Source organism: Telopea speciosissima, chromosome 2 (assembly GCF_018873765.1).
Source record: "Telopea speciosissima isolate NSW1024214 ecotype Mountain lineage chromosome 2, Tspe_v1, whole genome shotgun sequence".
Lineage (NCBI taxonomy): Eukaryota > Viridiplantae > Streptophyta > Magnoliopsida > Proteales > Proteaceae > Telopea > Telopea speciosissima.
The window spans coordinates 63,849,235-63,873,643 of record NC_057917.1 but is presented as its reverse complement, the minus strand read 5'-3'; the positions used below and the strand labels follow the sequence as shown (position 1 = coordinate 63,873,643).

Here is a 24,409-nt window from a genome sequence, read left to right as displayed (position 1 = left end):
AGCAAACCAAAGCTATTATAATCCCTTTGCACTTCAGAGTATATCAACTATGCTATTATAATCCCTTTGCACTAGTATATCAACTATGTATATGCTGCCTAGCACATCTATTTCATACTTTGGCCATACTAATTATGATCCATGCATGTCTAAGTTTACTCGTTTCACTCCCAAAGCAACATCTAGGTTTTTTCTTTTTTCATGTTCTGTGTGTTCCCCCATTATTAACTTATTTAATTTGTCATTACACCATTAGCTACATACATTTGGATATTATTTTCATAAAGGCATGTCTTTTTGTTTCATCCAATTCCCCTAATTCAGAGTATAATTGTTTATGGCACCAAAACGTCATTTCATTGCAATTGACTGGCTTTCATCTAAAATGTTTTTTGTGTATTTCTACTTCATATGGTCTAATTTTATTCCAGATAAGACTTGCAAGCGTCAGATGAGTTAGTTATAACAAAGTGACAGTAAGACCCACACCCAATATTGAGGGTGGGTTTTGGTCACTGATACTTTCTTTATAAGAAAATAAAGCTCCAATCATACAATGAACTGATTCAAAATCTTTCCAATAGTTCTGGAAGCCAATACAAACAAGGTCATAAACAATTTTTTTTTCTCGGAATCTTGATAAAATAAATAGCATCAGATAAGCTACTTTGCACAACATTTACAGGGGTTGGAAGTAATCAAATGCACATTTGAACATTCTTTCTTTCTGATATCATACAATCTGAATATTGCACCAAGTATCTGCAAGATACAAAAGAAAGAACAGGCAAGGAAGAAGAGAAAACAAAGGCCATCCAATCAAACATGAAACTTACATAATGCATGAGAAAGAGATTTAACTGCTGGACATTTAAGAACCTTTTCTGCTCCGGCTACCAATACCAGCAGAACTCCTCAGTTTACTTGGCTCTGCTGAAGAATATAAGTCCCTCTGACCCATGTGTGCACCGCTCCGGAACCCATGAGGTGTTAAATTCCGAGGAGATTCCATACTGGACTGACTCCCGCTAAAGGTTTCAATCTCCAAAGTCTTAGCTTCCTCTGTCAGCACAGCTAACTGTTTTTCACAAAAGCAGGTCAATCTCCCATCTCAAAACATTATTCCAGATTATAGCAATGATGTATCTAAGTTACCTATCAAGTAGATGGTCTACTGGTAAGGATGCAGTACCTGAGGTCCAGCTCTGAAGCTGGACCTCATTGATGGGCACAGAATTTCTCACAGGGCAAGAAATTACTTGAATGGATTATCCTATCTAACTTTAAAATCTATGCCTAGTTAGTTGGCATCTTTTCTTTTTTTCCCCTTTTTTTAATCTACTACCAAGTTCCAAAATGACATCTTGAAAGCAGCCATTTCAAACCATTGGGATTGCTCTTCAACGAGGGTGAATGAGTTTGACCATGGAAGGCAACTCCAGATTGATGATTGGCTAGCATCAAGATGGGACAGGTGGACCTTGGAGATATATGCACCTGATCCAGAAAGCCAGAACTCTGTGTTAGCCATGATTTTTCTTTTGTTTGGAGAATGCACACAGCCAATTCAGTTGCTGATGAGTTGGCTACGTTAGGGATTACTAGGGAGAGGGTCTTTATAGCTTTTATCTAGGCCCTCATCCCACTATTTAGTTCCTAGTTGAGGGGTCTCAGTTGGTGCTGTTGTATTGTGCCATAGAAATTTGTCCTCTTTTTTAATAAATTGTTATTTATCAAGAAAAAATATCTCCAATCAAGTGCAGATCTTCTACACCTCAGCACTGTGGGCCCAACAAAGTGAATGGGAAAGCACCATCCATGAAGAAAACATGTTTTGTCAGGAAGGTATTTCCCCTAACAGTCATGTATGTCTTTCTTTTAATGCAGTTGAGGCTGATGTAACAATCAGTCTACAGCCTCAAACTGCACCCTGAACACCATTTCAAACTTTGGTGTTCAATCTTCACCCTATCAATGTGTAAACCGATTAACTTGTCTTCCAGAACCTCATATTTTACTACACAAAATAAATAATACTATACCCTAATTTCATTTTCTCTCAGACGGTCTTGAAGAACACTGATAGCTGGACTTAAACTGCATTGATAATAAAAAAGAACAGTGAGTATTAGAAAATATACTCTCAAGCCATAATCACCCATAACTAGTAGAAACAATAGGAGGAAATGTTCTAACCAATACTCCATTAACTTGCACATGGAAGCCTGGTATGTTGATGTGTGATGAATGAAAGCAAGGGGATGCACTTTCCCATCCCTAGCAATGCATCCCAATGGAAAAAATAAGAAAACGAAAAAATATCATTAAATGAGCTGTAAAATACTTATCATGACTATAAGTGTGGCTGAGTATCATTTGCTTACCGCATGTTCTGTAAGATCGCCTGGTTATATGCAGCATGCTCCTCTTCAAAAACTACACGTTGCAACTCTATAAATGAAGTTAAAGGTGTATCGAGCTTCAAGAGAGAAGAGGTTGGCAAAACTTGAAGATGAATTTCCTTTCTGACATACTCTGCACCACTATCAGCCAAGTAGCAATCCCAACCAATTAGAGGATAATTTAAAGTACTTCTAATGAGTAGAAAGTTCGAACATACAAAGTATTCTAACAGAAATGCTCAAATGATCAGGACATGGAGAACTGAGAAAAAAAATAACATCTTAAAGTATCCTTAAATTAAAATAAGAATGATAATCCAACATCCCTCTGTAGCGGAAACCTTCTCTCCAGAGTGTTTGAATTATTCATTTTCTGTAGTGAAATATGAGGTTCACCACACACACACACACAATATCAACAATTAAAGGAGAGGGAGAAAGAGAGAACCTTATCAGCACCACTTAGTTCCTAGTTTACATACAACTTTTGCAACTAAGGAACAAGCCATTAAATCACCCATCACTAATCATGAAACCAAGAAAAGAAACAACCAAGTTGTGCATGTGGAGAATACTAACTATGGTTACCATCATCACACGTCTACCTTGTATTGCAGTGATAAAACAGTCCTGACATCTTCAACACAGATACAACATAAACTGCCATAGAAATCTAACGTTCAGCTGTCATTGATTAGCTGACCCGAATGTGACTTGGAAGGGACCTCAATTGAATCACCCATAAGTATCATTGGTCTATGAGGTAGCCTCTAATATGTCCATTAACAGTGTATGATGCAATTGTATTAGACATTAATCCCGTTATGGAGGCTTATGCACAAGCTTGGAAGGCCCACAAGGTGTTGGTGGCAATATAATGGGCTGAAATTGACCTTTCGGTAGTTATATTATAGATTGGGCATTTTATTTTTATGGGTTTCATTGTAATGCCCCAAATTTATAAGCCCATATAGTGCAGAAAAAGCTAGTAAACGAAATTAGTAACTAAGTCAAGTGTTTGAGTTAGATTGGTTGCTTAATAGCTTTTAAGAATTCTGTTTTGAGTCTATTTACTTTAAGTCAGTATAAGAGAGTGACTAAGAGTCCTTTTATGGGTCAATCTGCGAATTTTAAAAGGCCTTGATATATGTAATACACCCCATCAATTAAAGATGATTTGAGTAAAGAACGAGTTTTATTAAGAATTTTGATGTTGAGCAGTGCATACAAAATTGGCATCCCCAGACTTAATTCCCTCCCTTTAGCTTTTATCAGATCCGAACTTACCCTCTCTATTTATTCTTCTTCTTACATGTTATTTCTCTTGATTCAACACCAAGTGGAACCCATGTTTCTGGTTCAATTTCAGATTGCTAGATTTGGTCATCTTCCTTATTCTAGTTTTGTTTCATTCAATATTTGTCCCTACTTTGTCGTATTAATTATATATAGATCCTGGTATAATTATAGTTCTTGTTTTTAGGATCTTTTTTAAAATCCTAATCTTTTCTAGAACCCTAAACTGCATATTTAGTATCAGAGCATAACCTGGCCATGAATACATATGTTTTCAAGATCAGAGTTCGCTTACCCAATGGAAGAACTGCTGTTTTATTCATAGATGAAGGACGAAGAGAGAATTTCGTTTCAGTCTGTGATGGAGCAGTTGTCTAAGACAAATGAGATCATTATTGAATCTGAAGGAGATGTCTTCATCGAATTATCAATTTCTCAATACTTTGATTTGTGCTTCTTGTGAGGTGTTTCATTCTTCCAAACGCAACATTAAAGTTGGTCGACATTGGTTGGAAGTGTGAGTTGATCGTGATAGAAATTCGTGCACCCTCTCACATACGACAGACATTACTTCTTTGAGGACAGATAAATGAAGAATCCTCAAAGCCAAAGAAAATCATCCCAATACAAGGGCTTGATGTCCATAATAAAATTCCTAAGCCCATTGAGGAAAAACAGCAGGTGACAGCAAAATAATAGAAGAGCTCGATGTCCATAATAAAATTCCTAAGCCCACTGAGGAAAAACAGCAGGTGACAGCCTCTCTCTCTCTCTGCCAGAATTGTTGTGTAATGTTGTAAGGGAGTTATTAGGGAGTTATTGCTGGAGAAGTAACCATTAGGTTCTTTTTTTTCTTTTTGGGGTTTAAAAAGACTGTATTTAGGAGATGGAAGATAAGCAAGCAAGCAAGGAAGGAATGAAAGCATGAGTAATCTTATGCAATTTAACATTGGAGTGAATCCAAGTTGGTGTGAAGCCAAGATGGTGTGAAGCCAAGATAGTCTGAAGCCAAGATGATCTTTCTTGTCTATCTTTTTCTTCTATCTACTTCTCTCTTTCAAACTCTACATCTATAACAAACCATCCCTATTTGATTCCCCAAATCCATTGTCGTTTGTTCCATCATATTTCTCCCAACCTCCATTTTCATTTTCTAAGAGCATTACATTTGTTCTTTCAAATACAGCAATAAATCATACTCTTTACTGGTTTGGTCTGAAACTCGGAGCACAAATCATCCTACCTTGGGCGACCAAAACCCCAGAAGACCAGACCTAGAGGTGCCTTCTGCCGTGGATTCCACACTGAAACACTGGCCTGTTTCTCTTTCTTGCCCCAGATCATGTTTCTGTAGATTTTCTTCAATTTATAAGTTGATGAATCACTCCTTTGTTACTTGGAGTTGTAGAGCTTTGAGTTGGGAACATTATCCCAAAATCCCAGACCCATCAGAGCTCCATTGAAGGAGTTCAGGAGTTCTCCCAATTGAAGAGATGCTGGTTCTAGAGTCCCTGTTTTTGTCCAAAGGTTGAAGACGAATCAACTTTCTCTTCCCCTCTTCTTGATTTCCTATCTATTAACCCTTTGTTCCTTTGTTTTTCAAATACCCCTTCCTTTTGTCTCTAACCCCTTTAATTGATTTCCTTCCAGATCTATCCTCCATCTATAATTCAAATCCCCTTTTATAACCTCCTTATCACTACCAAACAGCCTTGTAAGTCCTGGTTATTTACCAGATTTCCATTCCCCCTTTCTATCTGGCTATTGCACACTTGGGTGGGCCCATCAAGTGAACCCAAAAAGGGTCATTGAACCTGGGATCGGATCACAAGGAGGTAACCCCTCCCATGTTATGAACATCTCTCCTATTGAGTTTGTTATTCCTCACAAGTTTCAAGACACAGATACATCATTGTAATTGGCCTCATTTATAAGCATAAAGTGAGGGTAAAGTTAGTATGTCAAATTAGTAATTAAGTTCAGAGTTTAAGTTAGATTAGGATAATTAATAGCTTTTAAGAGTTCTGTTTTGAGTCTACTTATTTTAACTCAGTATACAAGTGATTAGGAGTCCTTTTATGAGTTAATTTAAAAAATTTTGAAGGTCTTTATATGTAATACACCACATCAATTAAGGATGATTTGAGTAAAGAATGTAAGTTTTTTTTTAAGAGTTTTCGTGTTGTTGAGCAATGCATACAGGGTTAGGAATCTTTTTATGTTTCAATTTAGAAATTTTTGAAGGTCTTTATATATGTAATACACCCCCATCAATTAAGGATGATTTGGGTAAAGAATGTGAGTTTTTTTTTTTAAGAGTTATGGTATTGTTGAGCAATGCATACGGGATTTGGTATCCCAGACCTGATTCCCTTCTTCTCTTTCTCTTCTTATCAGCTTTTATCAGGTGTGATCATTCTCTTTTCTCTTCTACTATTCTTCTTATTCTTAGTTCTTATTTCTCTGGATTCAACACCTGGTGGAAACCCAGTTTCTGGTTCAATTTCAAATTGCTAGATTTGGTCTTCCTCATTCTATTTTTGTTTCATTCAATATTTGTCCCTGCTCGGACCTACAATTCTATATAGATCCTGATATAATTGTAGTTCCTTCTAGAATATTTTCTAGAACCCCAAACTACATAACAGTAGGTGCGGTAATCCATTCAGAGACCACCAGACACACTGTATATCCGTGGTGGTTTTGAACCATTTATGCTTTGTAACTATCTAAGAAAGTTCACCAAAATTAGTATGTTTGGATGGTTAACACAAATCCACAGTATCTACCCACATATCCATGGCCACTGATATTTAGCTGTCCAGATATCTGCTTAACCAAAACAGAGTTCTTTGATTTGCAGGGCCAACTGATATTCAGCTGTCCAGATATCTGCTTAACCAAAACAGAGTTCTTTGGTCTGCAGGGCCAACTTTAAAAATTAGGACAGTCCTTTGAGTATTACAATGGTATAGGATGGCAAAATCTCTATTAACTTTAACTTTCGATGATAATCACTCTTTCTCCACCAACATAACTCCACTACCTCTCCCACTGCATTTGGGTCTGGAAAACCTTGTCAAAAGGTTTTATAAGCAAATTATACAACAAAACACCTTTGAAAGTAAACATCAACTACACCATATAGGAGTATTGACCTTCTGATGCAGAACCCGGGTCAAAAATACCCTATTGGGTTTGCTATGGGCCCAATCCAAACAATAGAACTCGATTAATCCAAAGCTGATGGCAATTTCATAATCATGGTGGCAAACTATAAAGAGAAAAAACTAGCAAGTGGGATAACACAGAATGGGGAGGGCTATTTTTCTTAGGAAAATAAAATAAGGCTTAATGGGAATAAAAGATGGGGAAAAGGGTACTATGGGAAACAGGGTTAAAGTAATATAACGTGGGAAGGAAGAGAACTATCTTCAACCTCCAATATCAACAGAAACCAGTGGAGAAGTGGTTTCGATTCAGGTAGGAGAACTCCTTCGATTCAACACCGGTGACGTTGAAACTTCAAGCGAAGGTTAGTAGTAACCCCCAACTCTATTGAATCCAAGCCAAGGAAGCAAACAAGTATTAATCGAACAATAGATTTCTGAAATTGCTCCAGGCGGACAAAGGAGTTGCAGGTCTGGTTTGCAAGTTGGTTCTCAATAACAATGAAAGCTCTAGATCTGGCACTTGGAGGGTTGAGTCACCTATGAGTATTGATTCAGTTCCTAGAATCTGAGATGGAGTAATGAAGAATTGAGAGGGATCAGTGCCTCCCTTGCTGGACTGCTATGGCCTCAGGAGCGGGGAAGAAAGTAAAGAAGAAGAAGAGATCACATAGAAGAAGGGAAGAAGAAGGAATATCACACACAACAAACACCACGCTTCAACCAAATTCACAATTTCATTCTATTCAATCCACTTCCAACGATGGGGATTACACCATATATAAAGAGAAATAAAAGACTCCTAAAAATAAAGACTACCTATCTAACTAGGAAACTAATTCAAATAAGGAAACTTGAAAATAAATCTGATGTCCCACTTGACCTACCCAACTAAACGATGACATGATTATCCCAATTAAATAATAAAAATCCTAATATTCTCTCCATCTGGGTTCCCAAATGGGTATGGGCCGACCCACAGACGTGTCCCTGCGTCACCTTTCCTTTCTTTAATTTCCACTTTCCATTTTCTTTAATTATTTTGCTAATCACAACAAATCATCAGTGTCTCCTAATTCCCATAATGGATAACCATGTCCATATTGGTGAATCCCAAAAGCAAATGCTGGATTTAATATTTTTCATTCATTTTAGTTTTCTTCCCCAGGTTCACTTCATCCAAACAAGAAACAAAGTATCAGTGTCATCACCATCACCATCACTACAAACATTATAAGTTGACTATTACCAATCTGATTTGTTAGTAACACATCATAGCTATCATCGTCATATTAACTGAACATGGATATGACTAGAAGACACTATACTGGTTGCTGGGGGAGAGGACGACGTGATCAAGTAACTGGAAATGGGGAGCCGAAAAGCTGCAGAAAAACTACGTGGATGCTCACATGCCTGGGACCGTGCAAGCAAATTATCTCATAAAATGTTTCTGAAGGAAAAAAAAAAAAAGAAAAAGGACATTATCTTAAGACAAAATAAGAAACATTGCTCCTGACGGAGGCAAGAGATATTGAACCAGAACTCATGCCTTGTGCATGACATTGACGGAGAGCAAGGAATACTGTCCTATAAATGGTAAAGATAGGGGAACACATGGAGAAGTTCTAGAGAAGCTTGCTAATCCCATAAGATAATGAGTAATTTTTTATTTTCTTTTTCCTTGGGAGGGTAAGAATTAAAAAGTCTCCTCTATGATTGGTAACAAATACTTTACTTTGCACCATTAACAGAAATTTCATATTTTAAAATGCAAAGTATGAAGCAGGTGTTAGGTGATCAAGTACGTACTCATGTAATACCTCATGTCCAAATTTGAGCGGTGCATTGCTTCCTGCATACTTGCTGTCATATCCATGGAGTCTATATCAATAATAGCATTTTGTAAGTTGTCACTATGGAAATCTGCTACCATTTTCTCTTTCCCAAGATAGTTGACATCCGCATGCGCAAAAAATCCCTCCAAATCTGCAGCTTTTCTTCCACCCTAACCAATCATATAACATTTAATATTCATGGTGAAGGAAGTGACTGAAACACGAGTGGTGTCATCTTTAAAATTAAAGCATGAATAAAAGGCTATCAAGCAACCATAAGAAAAAGGTGGTCGGGGAGGCTATCTTAACTGACAGACAGGCACAATTTAAGAGAAATCAGAAGTTCTTTCACTAAGGCTGGGTTTGTTTGCTGTCTCAGGTGATTAAAAAGAACGACAAAATTTCCTTCACTGCTTATTTGTTTGCATCAAGAAAACGAAGAGAAAAGATATGACAAAAATCGTCATTGTTGTTTGATTGTCCATGGATCTTAGTTAGTCATTTCCCACCTTGAGCGAGGGGGAAATGAAGTTAAGTATGACCAATTTTTCCTCAAGTTTATTTTCCGTGTGTTTTCCCCCATTATGGGTGAGACACAAAACTAGGGATAACTTTTCTCAAAAATACTTACTTGTTACACTAATTTTTCCTCCAGTAACGCAACCAAATAATCACATCTCCAGATTTTGTTTTGATTTTCCTATCCCCACGTCATGCGGGAAAGCAACCAAGTGCAGAATAAACCTTATAATTGAATACTATCAAAATTACTAATCTTTTCTCAATACTACTTGAATTCTGCATGCTGTCAGCTTCCACGAACCAGTACTAATGTGATAAATATATTCAAAACATCGAAGAGAGTTCTTTATTTTTTCAACATTCGCAAGCCATTGATTTTGAACATCCTCAGACTTTTAGCAATACCAAAGGAGCTCCTAGAGCACATTAATGTCATAATTTGAACTGAAAAACAACCTTTAGGGTACCAATTACTCAATAAAGACTATCCACAAGTCTCCTCCGACATTAGAAATGAAAAAAAGAGAAGAGGGCCACGGTGAAGTAACTACTTACATCAGATGGGCCTAAATGTCTTCATTGTAAGAAAGGTGGTCAAACCAAATTTAAGTTTTTTTTCTTTTTTCTATTTAACACACTAAACATCATTTCACTAACACGGAAGATTAAACATACATCATGTGTACTGATACCTTTTAGTGTAATATTATAGAGTCAGTAATGTTCCTTATATCCAAGGTAACCACAAAGATGCCTCAGCCCACATAACGACTTAAAGTGCAGAAGTGTTAATTGCTGTTTTGGGTGGCATGAACTTGGCACTATTATGAAGCCAATAAAGTAGCACTCCTCACGGCAACCCATCAACTAGCACTGTTATTGGATAACTTTGTTGTCTTTCTAAATTGCAAATGTTGTTCAACCAATAGCCAGGATGTCAACCAAAACAAGCAATTCACTTGAGTTTGAAATTCAATAATGTATATTTATAAAATTCATTAACCATTTGCTCCCTGATTGTCAACAGCCAACAAGTCATGAACTCTGTGGTGCAAATGCCAGTTGATCAACAAACAAGGATTAACACAGATGAAAACTCCATGACAAGTTGCCAAATACCTTGGTACCTACAGCAGTTGCTCTTGAATCACCAGTGTCCTGTTCGAGGTTGTCTACCCTTGAAGACCCAGATCTAGCTGGTGCACCCTCAGAGGAGCTCAAAGATGTTTCAATCTCTATAACTGAACTGCTGACCGGCGACACAGAAACAGGTCTAGGTGTGTGCTTCTGCCTCCCATCCAGGGACTGGAATGCAATGACCTGGATTCTTCCAACCTAAAATAAAATCTAAATGTTCAAATCAAGATGAGAGATACTTAATTACACCATTAAGTTCAGAGAACATTTTAAATTTTGATCCAGACCTTGAGTGCATCTTCACTGAAACAGGAAAATATGAGCCCAATAAACCCAGTATCTAGAAGTTGATACATGGACTGAGTTCGCACATCTGCAGAAGGTAGAATGCAGAAACAAGACAATTTCCATGTCAATCAAACAATAATATTTCCAACTAAGGAAAAAGAATAAATCATATTTAGCCCGCAAAAAGCGTTAGGCGGAGATATTCTCTTACCTTCTTCAAAAAGAATGTTAGGCAGGGCTATTAGTCGTGTTCAGCTATTTTAGAGACTCTAGTTAATAGCTCAAATTTTTTTCTATTATTCCATCTTATTTGGTCTAGTGTAGTTTAGTCAGTCTTTTACTTATTCCTTAACAAGAAAGTCCTAGTCTAAGTAGGTCAATCTTTATTTGAAGTTTAGTCAATGTAAAAGGGGGGTGTAACAAACCACTTTAGCTAGAAAAGAACAATTTCAGTTCATAAAATTTTTTTAAAAAAAAATCAATGTTACAACCCATGCTTTTGTTTTCTTCTTTCCAATTCCAGATCAGATAATGACACAATATACTGTATTACAACGGTAAAACATGTAATAACTAGACACCCTAACCCTTCTTGCTCATGTATGTACGAAACAAAATTATAAAGTCAACTACCGTGCTCAGTTTAATTAAATGTGATCCCATAGCTTTCTTATTTTCCTTATTAGCCTATTTCCTCTATATTTTTCCAGTTTCTAAACTTTTTGTTGTGTTAGGTGTTGGAAGAGTGTTGTGCTTCATACCAGAAAATCAATAAATAACTACAGAAATGTAGAATAAACATAAAAAGAGAAACTATAGTTGAGCAAATATACAGAAACGGCTTGAAGAATGATAAGCAAAGGTTAGCAGAAAATAAAAATTGCCAATCTTCCTTACCAACATGGGACGGCAGAACTGTAATGTGCGGATGTGAATGGTACCACCCAATCACCCTTGTTGTTCTTCCTGTAGCTAGTGTCATTCTGTGCTATAGGATTAAGATAAACAACCACAAAACCTACCAACCTCAAGTATTGAGTTTGCAGTTAATATAGGAAAATTGATCAGCCACACATAAAGTAAGCAGATATAAAGAAAGTCAAGGATATCTCAGCCTGAGCTGATGCTGCAGCCAACTGCTCAGGATTAGTCTCTACTCGGTCTTTTCGTCGATCAGACCGTGTCTGAGGTGATGCTCCCCAGATTAGTGCGGTGGCACTCCCATTTTTTAAGTACTGAATATTTCCAACATCAGAACCAAAACAAATTAGGGAGAATAACCAAATTGATAGCACTATTTCTCTTTCATTTTTAATTATTTCTAACTGGATAGAGGCCTCACACAAACTCAAGAAAATCAGAATTCAGTAAAGATGTAATAATTGACCAAGAAAAGCAGGAAATGTTTTTAAAGCCAATGATAGAAGATAAAAAATAATAATTAAGTCCACTCTTTTACAAGCTATATTCAGTGATCTGGTAAAACCCATGCAATGTGATATACTTAAGGAAACTTATCACATATTACGTAACTCTTACAAACTAAAAAAACTTGAATAACATCGAAGTAAAAAGGAGCCATAAAAAGATTGTCATCAGTTCTCCAATGCTGAGTCTGAGCGATCACTATTTTCATTGGATACCTGAACACAGTATTTATGGTGAAGACTGAAGGAAACATATTCGATTCTCTAAAACAAATGAAGTTCACATGAAATAAAAACTTTTACACCCACTCAAGAGAATACCTATAAATTAATTGATAGAAAGATATGGATTTGTTATCCTCAAAGAGCAACAACCAATAAAACTAGTCCCACTCCAACCACGAATAACATTATTCCAGTACAACACCCATCTAATTCACACCTACATAAATAAAAAAAATAAATAAAAAATGTGCTATCAATATTGGGTGTATCCAAGTCATGAGATTTTTCCTATTTATTTTCACATGGATTCTGCTCAAATAGAGAAGAGCCCGTTGCCATTACATAGGTTGACCACATGAAATCCTGTTCGACCATTCCACCCAAATGAGAAAACAATATAGCTATAATAGATAATTGTATAACAGTCTGTACATGGAATTGCAGAGAAACAAAGCACGCGAATCAACGATAGCCAATATGCCAAATAAGCTCAACTCTGCTCAACCACCCACCACAAATACCATGAAAGCTTAACTCTATATAGTATATTCCAAACAGGAAAAAACCACAGGAGCGTATGTGATCCTTATTCACAAGCAATACCTAAACACTCAAAATTCAGTTCAGTTCATATTTAGTAATATAAGTACCACTTTCTCAGGAAAATTGGCACAAAAGATTGCCCCAAATGAATGAAACCCCAAAACCTAAACATTCCAATCCCATTTCCAACAGAACTCCTCCCTCATACAGTCCTACCAAACAAACCCAATATCTCCCTATCCATCCGTAGACACCAATTAACAAAAAAAACATGAGAAATCAAGATTGAATCAAATTTATCAAACCCACCTGAATGTCTCCAAGAAGAAGACCCATGATCTCTTCGGTCTCCGTAGACAATGCATGAGTGACGCATGTTAACCAGACATCCTCCGACATTTTCACGCACGACAGAGACATTTTTCTTTCTTTTCTTTCTTTTTCCCTCCTCTTTCAAGCTTTCAACTCTTTCTCCGAAACCTCAAGAGGGGAAAGGGGGCTGAAACCCAGACTCTTAAGATCTTCGGAGGTCCCCTCCTCTGCACAAATTTGGAAGGGGGGCGTGGAGTGGGTTTGGCAAATGGGCACTGGATCTGAGAGACTGAGAAACGGAAACCTCGACTGCTGATGTTATGAGACTTGTAACAGTTTAATAAAATGATACAAACGCATATGATCCGTTCGATTGGTCGATTATGATGATAATGCTATGAAATCTAACGGTTTAAAAATCATATGTTTTGATATGAATATATTAGCGGTGCTTTCACTGTGGAAGGTGATGCTTACGTCAGCAGCCATTTTTTCGTAGATGCACCTTCAAATTGAAATGTTAACGCAGTTGGCAAGACATCCTGAGTTCGATTCCGCCTCCCCCCTTGGGGCCATCCGCCTAAGAGGGAACTACCCGGTGAGCATGGGGGTCTCTAGTAGTTCACGATTCGTAGTGTTGCAGAGTTATACACGAGCCCTAGGGATTTAGTTGGCCAAAGGCCGGTTACCTCCTGTTCCCTAAAACATAAAAATATAAAGAAAAAATTTGAAATGCCGAAGAGGATAATTCTTATTTTTATTTTTTGGATGGAATTGAAGAGGACATTTTGGCTACTAAAAATTAGGTTCTTGAATCTTGCCTCTTTTTGTTTAATATTTATTGGTGCCATAGCTGATTGTGATGGATCTGGGCCATTCACACAGTTCTTTCTACTAAAACGATTTATATCTACATAGAGTTGGGAAAATACACAGTAATGACTATAGTATTAGTACACATGCATGATCTAAACGAGATATATGTCATGGGGGGTATGTATTGCTAGCTTTGACGCTTCCAATAGGAATGTTGATGGACTTGAATCTTCTCAAGCGCACATCCAACGGATGGACTGGCATAATCCACATTGGGATGTGTGCTTATATGTGGATCATGGCAGCCCATCCATTGGTTGGGTTACTGTTATTATTTTTTGAAATAAATTCACGTATGTAGGGATTGATAATGGTGTCATGAGAAATGAGGTAGAGGTACATACTAGAGGATTTCTCCAAGGGTTCGAGGTAAAATGTCAAATGGGATATACCCAAATAGATGTGTGCATTGGTTCTGAGCAATTGTTGAAGTTGATTCTTAAAGAGAATAATGTGATGTGGCCGTGGGAGTATTTCAAACTGTTACTTGATATTCATCTGATGTATGCTAGATTTGATATTCAATGGGGGGATGATAGAGTTTATTGCCAAGGAGGCTAGGGATAAAGGGTGGAGGTACAATGTGTGTTCAAATGTTTATGACTTTATTTGTTCTCTTTTATATTAAGGAAACTTTATTTCTTTCATAATAAGAAAAAAAAAAAAAGGGTATATGATCCTTCTATATAGCAGAATATGTGTCTTATGATGTTTGGAAAAGTAACATATTCTTGTGACAATAATACTTCATCTTTGTTTGGAATAAGGTTTTTGAACCATCGGGGTTAGGGTGTGTCTATCTCTCTCTTCCTCACGTGAAATGACCTTTGTCATTTAATATATGATATTGTTTTGCCACACCTCTTTGGTGCATTCCTCTAGCCGCTTCCTAAGAGAATCATTTCCTTTTGAAAAAAAAAAGGCTTTTAATTAACCCATAGTTATGATGTGATTCAAGGATGTTCGGAGTCCTTGTACCTTCTCCTAAGTAGGGGGTGCAAATTTGGCCACCAACCCCCCAACCCACCCGTAGCCTGTCATAATTTTCAGGACTTAGGTTGGGCTTTTCAATTTGCGGGTTGGGATTTCCAAGCACATGGTCAAGCCGAATTGGGCTAGCTAAGGCCTTGTGGTTGAGCCCAGCTCTTCCTATTATACAACCATGAAGAACTACTTTTTATTTGCATATATGAATAATGTGTTAGGGTTAGGGTTTTAAGCACAAGGTTGCTTAAAGCATTACACCCCGAGTATCTAGTTTGGAATACCCAGACTGCTACCTCCAGCTAGTATATATAGGAAAACTAGGGTTTAGGTCAGATGGGCTAATTACTAGATTACCCCTCACAGCCTGGGCATTAATACAAGTAGGATTATATTAGAACATATAAAGGGATATTACATAAATACCCTTACAATCTCCTCCTATGTTCTACATATATCCATTACACATGTATAGGAACCATTGTTCAATCAGTAATTGAATCAATATAAATTGAATATCAATAATCCAATAAATCAAATAAGAAATAAGTAAACTTCAAGAAATAAAACTAGGGTTTTAGATCAAAACTAAACCCAACAATAAATCCGAAGTTCCACATGCAAGTGGCTAAACCAAAAGAAATAATCAAAAGAAAAAGTCCTTGCAATCCATGTGACTTTACTCATCAAGTAAGTCATCCTCATCGAGATCCAGATTCAACCGTTCTCCTCCATCTTCGCCATTCTCTGTAATTTGTCAAATATGAATTTCATAAGATATTATGAATTCAATCATTTGCACAATAGTATCTAGTTCAACAATAAGAACTTAGTACATTTCATATATGGTGAAGGTAAATCAAAAACAATAAGCATCATCATCAAGTTTCTTTACAAGAACTCGATCCTATATAGTCTCTATCATAAGGACCATACCATGTTTCCATTTGGAATATCGTATTCGTCATATCGAGTCATAGATTTATGTTGTATCATCAAATTTGGAATGGTACACCATACTATGAAAGACATGTCATCAAATTTGGAATGACATAAAGACTAGCACAATATCATTGAAACATATCAGACATTTTTCATATTCCTTTGTGGAATAACAAAGTAAGGAGACTTCACATGAAAATTTGCTACACCATCAAGTTTGGAATGGTTTCACAAACCCCCATACTTAGTAACCTAACTAAGTTATCTGAAACATGTAAACTGTCCCGAATGCTTACCAAGGTTAGATGAGATTCGAATAATTCAAAATAATATTGGGTTAGGTTAAGACCTGACTAAATGGTCTTTAACCCCATCTCCCCTGTAGTTTTGAATGTTCGATCTTTGTTCAATCCCTTTGTAAGGGCATCTCGTATTATCCTTCGATCTCACATCAATCAAAGTGATAATCCCTTGTTCCGTTCTATAATTCAGCATAGCCTGTTTCACTTGATGTGTCTCCTCTTACCATTAAAGAGTGAGTTATTCACAATCGTCTTGGTTGCTTGATTATCACAGAATATAGATATAGAGTTTAACTTAAAACTCCTCAATGGAATATCCATGATCGATCCTTTATCCACTCGCTTCATCTCCGCAGAAGCTAGAGCATAAAGTTCCGATTCCATAGATGACAGAGCAATACTAGTCTGTCTTTTGGATTTCCATGCTACTTGCTCCTCCTAGTGTAAATACATAACCACCGGTGGATCTGCTTGTCTCCCAAATCGAGCACCAAGATGCATCGAATATCCTTCCAAAGTTGGAGGATGTCCATTATAACATAAAGCATAACCTTGAGTACCCTTAAGGTATCTCATCGCCTCGATAGGGCATCCCAATGCTCTTTTCCAGGATTACTAGTGAAACGACTCAAGCATGCCTACCGTAAAGGCTATGTCCGGCCTAGTACAACTCATTGCATACATGAGACTACCAATCAGTTTAGAATAATCTAACTGATTCACGATGTCACCTGTGTTAGGTTTCAACCGTTTGTTATAGTCATAGGGTGTCTCAATCGGTTTACAATCACTGTATCCCCAACTAGAAAGTAGCTTCTCAATGTAATGAGTCTGACTAAGGGTGATCCCTTGCTCACTGAAGCTTACTATCATCCCAAGAATGGTGTCTACCACACCAAGATCTTTCATGTCGAATTCTTTGGACAAGATTTCTTTAATGTCACTCACTACAGAGAGATCAGAACCTAGAATCAACATGTCGTCTACATACAAGCAAATAATCGCGACCTTGTTTAACTCAGATAAAAAATAAAGGCACTTATCCGAGTTGCTGGTTTGAAAACCAAAGCTTTTTACTGTCTTGTCAAACTTCTCATGCCACAATTTAGGTGCTTGTTTAAGACCATAGAGAGATTTGTTTAATTTACAAACTCTTTTTTCCGAACCTTCCATGACAAACCCTTCAGGTTGGTTCATGTAGATTTCTTCTGTTAGGTCTCCATTAAGGAAAGCCGTTTTTACATCCATTTGATGCACAACATAGTGCTAATAGATGCTATGGCAAGAAGAATCCTTATTGTTGCCAAATGGCGATCGGGAGTAGATGTCAAAATAATCTATCCCTCTCACCTGTTTATAGCCCTTAGCTACTAATCGTGCTTTATACCTGGCTATAGACCCATCCGGATTAAGTTTCTTCTTCAGTACCCACTTACACCCTATTGTCTTGGCCCCTCTAGGCAGATCAACAAGGTGCTAGGTCTCATTCTGCATTAAAGAGCTCATTTCCTCATCAATGGCTTCTTTCCATAACAGGGAGTCCCTAGATCTCATCGCTTCCTTATAGGTGGATGGATCAGCCTCTAAATGGTAGGTCACAAAATCCTCACCAAAATTCTTGGGTACTCGATCTCTAGTAGATACTCTTCTAGATTCTGATTCAAGGAGCATTGTGGGAGTAGTGTCAGAAACAATTGGTTCAGATTCCAAAGGTGATTCTGTAACCACTTCAGTCAAACCAGGCAAGGTCAGGCCTTTATCTCTAAGGAATTTATCCTCAAAGAATATAGCATCCCTAGATTCTATCACCACATTGGTTGATAGATCCAAAACCGGTCTGCAAAGATCTTTTCGCACAACCAAGATATACACAAGTGTTTGTTCTAGTTCCCACCTTAGGTCTCCTAGGGTCTTGTATCCTAACATAAGCTACACAGCCCCAAACCTTAAGAGTGTCATATCTACAGGGATGATTATGCCATAGTTCATAAGGTGTAGAAGTCAGTTTTGAATGTGGTAGTCTATTTAGAATGTGATTTGCGATCAACACGCTTCTCCCCAATAGCAAGAGGGCATACCACCAATTACATGGAGTTTAACATCTCTGTTAACGTCCCGTTCTTTCTTTCAGCTATGCCATTTGATTGAGGTGAGTAAGGAGCGATAGTTTCAAGGATTATGCTGCAGAGGCACAGAATTCCTTGAACTCTGTCAATTTGTATTCTCCTCCCCTATCACTTCTAAATCTTTTAATTTTCAAGTTCAACTGATTTTCTACCCTATTCTTGAAAATTTTAAATTTTTCAAAAGCTTCATCTTTAGATTTTAACAGGTATAAATGACAATATCTAGAAAAATCGTCTATAAATGTTATCAAATACTTCCGACCTCCTCTAGTTGTGTAGCTTTTAAAGTCACAAATGTCAGAATGTATAAGTTCAAGAAGTTGAGTGCTCCTAGAAACCGGTCTGAACGGTTTTCTAGTTATTTTAGTTTGAGCACACACTTCACATCTGTTAAATCTAATTGAAGTGTCTAATGGTAAATTATGAGTTTTAGCTAGTTTGAGCATTTTCCTATAGTTCACATGTCCTAACCTACAATGTAGTATTTTGGGATCAAGTAAATTATGGTTAACCTGGTTTATTGTCTCATTAGCTAAACTCAACCTAAACATACCATTCAAATTATAAGCACATCCAAAATAAAAGGAGTTAACAGACAATGTTACTCTACCACTACTAAAAGTAATAGACATGCCAGCATCAAGCAAAATTCCAATGAAAATTAAATTCTTTTCAAAACCAGGAAAGATTTTAACATTTTTCAAAGTTAATATTTTACCTGATGATAGAACCAGGTTCGCTGTCCCTTGTTGAGCCACTTCCACGACGTCTCCATTTGCAACAGTGACAGTCTCTGCTACTTGAACAACATCAGTGAGCAGGTTCTTGCTATTGCAAACATGACAAGTCGCTCCAGAGTCTAACCACCAATCAAGATGTCTTGGCCAACCCCTTACCCTTGCCAACCATGGCAACAAAGTTAGTAGGCTCAGTCTTGTCCACCAGCATGTGAACTTCCTTTTGTGGTGTGTCAGTGTTCCCTTTCTTAGGACCCCTACACTCAGATGCATAGTGACCCCACTTTCCACAGTTGCGGCACTTGCCCCTCTTTTTAAAATTAGTCTTTTTGGCCTCCAACTGTTGGGGTTCTTTCTTAGGTGGCTTGGACTGCCTAGGATATTTCTTGGGTTGTGAAACCAAATTGACAGATGCCTGTTGTTGTTTCACCATCTCCAAGTTATTCCTGGCTCTGTTCTCATCTTCGATTCTAATGAACCGTTTGAGATCATCCAGCCCCACTTGTGTTTTCTTTCTGTGCATCTCAGTTTTAAAGGAATGCCAGGTAGAGGGTAACTTAAAGATAATTGCACCCACTAAGAATGCATCAACAACGGGGATGTTTTCTTGGTTCAATTTTGTTCTCAAGTTCTCAAAGTCTGTTACTTGTGGAAGTATCTCCTTATCTTCTTGAAACTTGAAGTCCATAAACTTGTCAACCAAGTGAGTTTTTGATAGGTCCTCCTCCTTTTTGAATTGGGCTTCTAGGTTTTCCCAAATCTCTTTTGCGTCTCATATTTACTATAGGTCTCTGCCACCTATCCGACGACGAGTTCAATAGGTAGTCTTTGTAAAAGTCTTCGTCACTTATCCATTGGGCTTGATTAGGTCCGTACAATCGAAAATTTATTTACTACAGTGTAGAAAATATTGAGGTACTTCACCAAACTGAGTCCTCCTTTTCCAAGAATCGAACTCGAGAGCCACTAAAGCTTTCCAATTTGATCATCTCAATTGGAACAAGATGTTTCTCCATATTAAGTGATTTGTTTATATGCCCAAGCAAAAGTTCAAATAAAAAAATAAATGCTCAAGGAACAATCACACGAGATGGAGAACCTGAATTTAGATAACGGAGAAAAAGATCGCAGAGTTGCGTGGTGTCGACGCTGGTACCGTACGTTAGTATCGTGGTAGATATTGGCGAACCCAATAAGATTTGATAAATCAAATCAAAAGTATCCTCTTTTTTTTTTTCAAAACATCAAACCTTTCACAAATCAAATAGAGCACCAAAGACCGCTTTAGCTTTTCCGTAGCTTTCCACATATTTTTTTTTTTTTTTTTTTTTTTTGGTTTTAAACAGCCATTCAAATCATAAGCTAAAGCTTTATGATTACAAAAGGACAAAAAACTGCACTTGATTTGACCGTGTGGAATCAGAAACTAAAGCTTTGAATGTGGAAACAATAAACAAAGGAGAGAGAAATCTGATTTAACTCTTTTGTCCTTTATGAATTAAAAAAACAAAAGAGAAATCGATCGAGTAACTTCTCTGAGACGAAATCTGCTCACAGTTGCGTTCTCCAAAATCGTTTGCTGGCTCGAGTTAGATCGAAGATGATGTACGAACAGTTGGACAAAAGCCGTGAACGAGAATGACGAACGCCAAAACGATCTGTCAAAACCAAATTGTAAATCCAAAATCCAAAGCCGATCTTGATCGCAGGGAAACAAATATCCTAATGCTTTAAGATTGTTAGGGTTAGGGTTTTAAGCACAAGGTTGCTTAAAGCATTACATCCTGAGTATCTAATTTGGAATACCCAGACTGCTGCCTCCAGCTAGTATATATAGGAAAACTAGGGTTTAGGTCAGATGGGCTAATTACTAGATTGCCCCTCACAGCCTGGGCATTAATACAAGTAGGATTATATTAGAACATATAAAGGGATATTACATAAATACCCTTACATAATGTATGCAAGATAAGGTCCATGGGTTAATTAGCTATCATGATTTATGGTTAATAATGCACCATTGGTTTACATATGCCAAATACTATTGTCACAACTGTATGTTAATTTTTCAAATCTCACAAGCTTTATTTTTTCCATGTGGACAAATGATGTATCCATTTCAACCTTTGGATAGAGCTGACATGGTTTGGGATTAACCATGTTTCAAATTTTAGAGTTTAATGCAATAAAGGGAAAAGGTTGGCCGGGCACACCGCCCACGAACCGCAAACTAGCACCCGCTCTCTCTCTCTCTCTCTCTCTCTCTTGTATGATGCCCCATCTCGTGGCCCCGTTGGTATCGCCCCGCTAGCTTACCGCATGCAGGCAGGATGCCTATCCTTCTCCCTTTAATAAAATATATCTCCTTGTATTGGCATACATACTATGTAGGTCATGCATGTGTATCAACTCTTGACATCACTATGTAGGTTTCCATTTCTGAACATGAATAGATGGTTTAGATGCACAATGCACTCACTGGTATGCTGGAGAGGATCCAAACTCATTGTCATACTCTACAATATTGAAATTTAAGTTGTAAGTGACACCTAAAGGCCAATTGAGTTCAACCTGAGGCAGATGATATGCATTCTATGTCGATTTCGCATTCTCGGGCAATAAACACAGCCTTAAGATTACATGATTCTATCAATTATTAAAGTGCATATATGTTGGAACTGGATGAAAGAGAAGAAAGAGGAAGAAAGAATCAGCAAGCTAGGCAACAACAATTTCATTAATTAATGAACATGATGAGCCAGCTTCAATGAAGGAGAGATCACAGCAGTCTCTCTCTCTCTCTCTCTCTCTCTCTTATAATATTACCAACAAAAAAACAAAAACAAAAACAGAAAAAAAAACACCTCTTTTAGAAGCATGGTTGAGACTAACAACAATCTCTCACATAGCTTGAAAAATAAAACACCAAATGATCAGAGAAGGGAATCTGAATTCTCAAATCTTGTTGGATGGGTTCCTTGGGTTGTTTGTGTTGCTGGGATTGTTATCAGTGTTCATCCCCAATGTGCTCTTCACTGCTTCAGCTGCTCCTTGTGCCATGTTCTTCACTTGCATTCCAGTCTGCAACAATTAACACCCAACATTAATAAAGGGTTAATTGGATTGTGTGAATCTGATTTCGTGGGTGAGATGGCATGTGTACCTGTTGAAGGAAACCAGATGCTTGGTCCTTGGTTTGCTGCATAGATTCTTGGCCACTCTGGGCAGTTTGAGACGCCTTATCCATGGCATTTTGGCCAGCACTAGAAGCATTGTTCATCATCTGGTCCTTCTTAACCTGTTAATTAAAATCGAAGAGGTGTGAAGTGATTAAACAACATTAACATACAAAGGAATGAATTAATTAGTAATTAGAGAAGATGTGAAGATGGTGAAGCAATTAATTACCTGAGCCTGACCGACAGCCTCACCAGCTTGGGCTTTAAGGTCCTGAGCCTGGTTCGACATTTTCTTCTTCTTCTTAGGAGTTTTCAAATAAAAGCTTTAGCTATAGAAGTGAATTGAAGCTAGTATGCTTTGGTGTGTTGGAGCTATGTTGCCATGGAAGGGGAATTTATAGCATTCTTCGCTAATGGTTAGGGAAGAATGTTTTCCTCTTGACTAGGGCTTTGTGGATGCACCTTCAAGTTAGGAGTAGAAGGACTTGGTCAGGAGGAAGAGAAGGAAGATCGAGTAAGCTAGATGCCCTCTTCCTCTGTTCCAGTCTATAATCAATGGGTGAGGGTGTCAATCGGTTTGATTTCGGTTTCAATTCAATTCGGTTCATGTTAGAAGTGAAAAATCGAACCAATTATTAATCAGTTTTCTAGTTCTCAAATTGAAAGCAATTAGTAATTGGTTTCGGTTATTTGGTTTGTAAAATTGGTTCTGATTATACCATTTATTATCGGTTTGTTATTATTTTTATACGTTTATAATCAGTTCACTTAATAATTTTATTTGGTTCAATCGGTGCAACTAATTTTATTTGATTCAACGGTTTATAGGTTTTAACCGATTCTGAACAGTTTAGAATCGATCAACAGTTTATCAGTTCTAAATCCATACGTAAATCAAAAATGAACCAAATAGTAATTGATTTATTGGTTTCGGTTTAAATGGATCGGTTCACTTTTGGTAAACGATTTCGGGTTTGAAATTAACACCCATAATAGCGATTTCATATGTCCATAACTTATGCCGTGCATGTAGTTAGGGTTTAAATTCAGTGGATGTATTCTCCACATCAACATTTAGTCATGACTTAATTTTCCAAGCAATCTGACTTCTCCATGGAAAATCGACCTAGAATGCATTCTAAGAATGCATACCAAACACAGCCTGATGTCAAAAGCATTACAAGCTGCCAAGCAATTTGTCAGAAAAATAGTTTCTAATAATTTTCTTCCTTCTCTCATATTTAACAAGATTCTCGATGAACATGGGCGTTTTTATATTAGAGCCAGAAATTACACTTTGAATCAAGTTTTTTGTGACCTTAATAAAGAAAACTCTAATCTCTAATGATATACTAGACTGAGGCTACATGTTCAAGTTGTACACATGATGTGAAATAGGGATAATAAATATTAGATCTTCACTAAAAGTGCACATAGATGAAATTAAGCACCAAATTTAAAGTTTGTTTTACCTAAAATGGATTAAGGAAAAAGAATGATGCCTGATCGTGTGGCCCCTGTGCCCAAATACAGGAGCATGCTGTGAAATTACCGTCTCATCACCATAAAAAAATATCCTAGCTATGTTGATACCCCTACGTATGCTCTCATTGATCCTCATGCTGATGCAAGGGCCACACGACAAGCCAATAATCTCTTGCCCAATAAATTATGACATGGGTCTTTTAAAATGTGAGGGTGCAGGTCCTCCACTTCTCTTGGAGAACAATGGATTTTCTCTCTTTATTGTCCTATTGGATCTCTCCATTCATTAGAAAGGAGTGCCCCTTTTCAATTGTCTTTATTACTTTTTTATGGAGATAGTTTTCCTCACCAGAGCAACCTAGGGTTCACAAACCCTATAGGGTTTTAGCATATTCTCCTAAAATACCCTCCAACATTCTCTCACGCGCATTTGAAGCCCCACTGTGAATGAATTCTCATTCACTATGGCTTAAGGAAAACTCGATCTTTTTTAATTATTATCTTAAACAATTTTTGATTCCCTGCTTTGAGATGTGGCCATATGTTGAATAGAATGATGAAATTGACGTATTCTTAAATGACAGATAACAATTTAGGGCACAAAAGACATTACTATGT

At 37.3% G+C, this 24,409-nt stretch overlaps 2 protein-coding genes across 2 annotated transcripts; both read right to left on the bottom strand.

The window, feature by feature from the left end:
- Positions 1 to 697: 697 nt before the first annotated feature.
- Positions 698 to 13,383, bottom strand: LOC122651450. Its single transcript, XM_043844834.1, has 10 exons — positions 13,158 to 13,383; positions 11,763 to 11,888; positions 11,551 to 11,638; positions 10,653 to 10,738; positions 10,348 to 10,563; positions 8,692 to 8,876; positions 2,385 to 2,543; positions 2,197 to 2,277; positions 2,043 to 2,097; positions 698 to 1,078 (listed from the first exon to the last, which is right to left on the bottom strand). Exons 1-10 carry the CDS (start codon positions 13,266 to 13,268, stop codon positions 872 to 874), a joined length of 1,314 nt encoding a protein of 437 aa, XP_043700769.1. The 5' UTR covers positions 13,269 to 13,383; the 3' UTR covers positions 698 to 871.
- Positions 13,384 to 22,041: 8,658 nt separating this feature from the next.
- LOC122652885 (late embryogenesis abundant protein 2-like) lies at positions 22,042 to 22,658 on the bottom strand. The gene is made up of 3 exons (XM_043846772.1): positions 22,536 to 22,658; positions 22,291 to 22,425; positions 22,042 to 22,208 (listed from the first exon to the last, which is right to left on the bottom strand). The coding sequence occupies exons 1-3, from the start codon at positions 22,593 to 22,595 to the stop codon at positions 22,083 to 22,085; spliced, it is 321 nt and encodes a 106-aa protein (XP_043702707.1). The 5' UTR covers positions 22,596 to 22,658; the 3' UTR covers positions 22,042 to 22,082.
- Between the last annotated feature and the right edge of the window lie 1,751 nt (positions 22,659 to 24,409).

What these genes read in the sequence shown, in the direction of transcription:
- LOC122652885 (XM_043846772.1), bottom strand. Translation starts at nt 22,595, where the DNA reads ATGTCGAACCAGGCTCAGGACCTTAAAGCCCAAGCTGGTGAGGCTGTC. An exon ending in AGGCTGTCGGTCAGGCTCAG is followed by an intron (nt 22,426 to 22,535) that starts GTAATTAATTGC and finishes TTTAATTAACAG; the next exon opens with GTTAAGAAGGACCAGATGAT. An exon ending in CATCTGGTTTCCTTCAACAG is followed by an intron (nt 22,209 to 22,290) that starts GTACACATGCCA and finishes TAATTGTTGCAG; the next exon opens with ACTGGAATGCAAGTGAAGAA.
- LOC122651450 (XM_043844834.1), bottom strand. Translation starts at nt 13,268, where the DNA reads ATGTCTCTGTCGTGCGTGAAAATGTCGGAGGATGTCTGGTTAACATGC. An exon ending in CAACTGCTGTAGGTACCAAG is followed by an intron (nt 8,877 to 10,347) that starts GTATTTGGCAAC and finishes ATGATTGGTTAG; the next exon opens with GGTGGAAGAAAAGCTGCAGA. An exon ending in CGCTCAAATTTGGACATGAG is followed by an intron (nt 2,544 to 8,691) that starts GTATTACATGAG and finishes CTTGGCTGATAG; the next exon opens with TGGTGCAGAGTATGTCAGAA.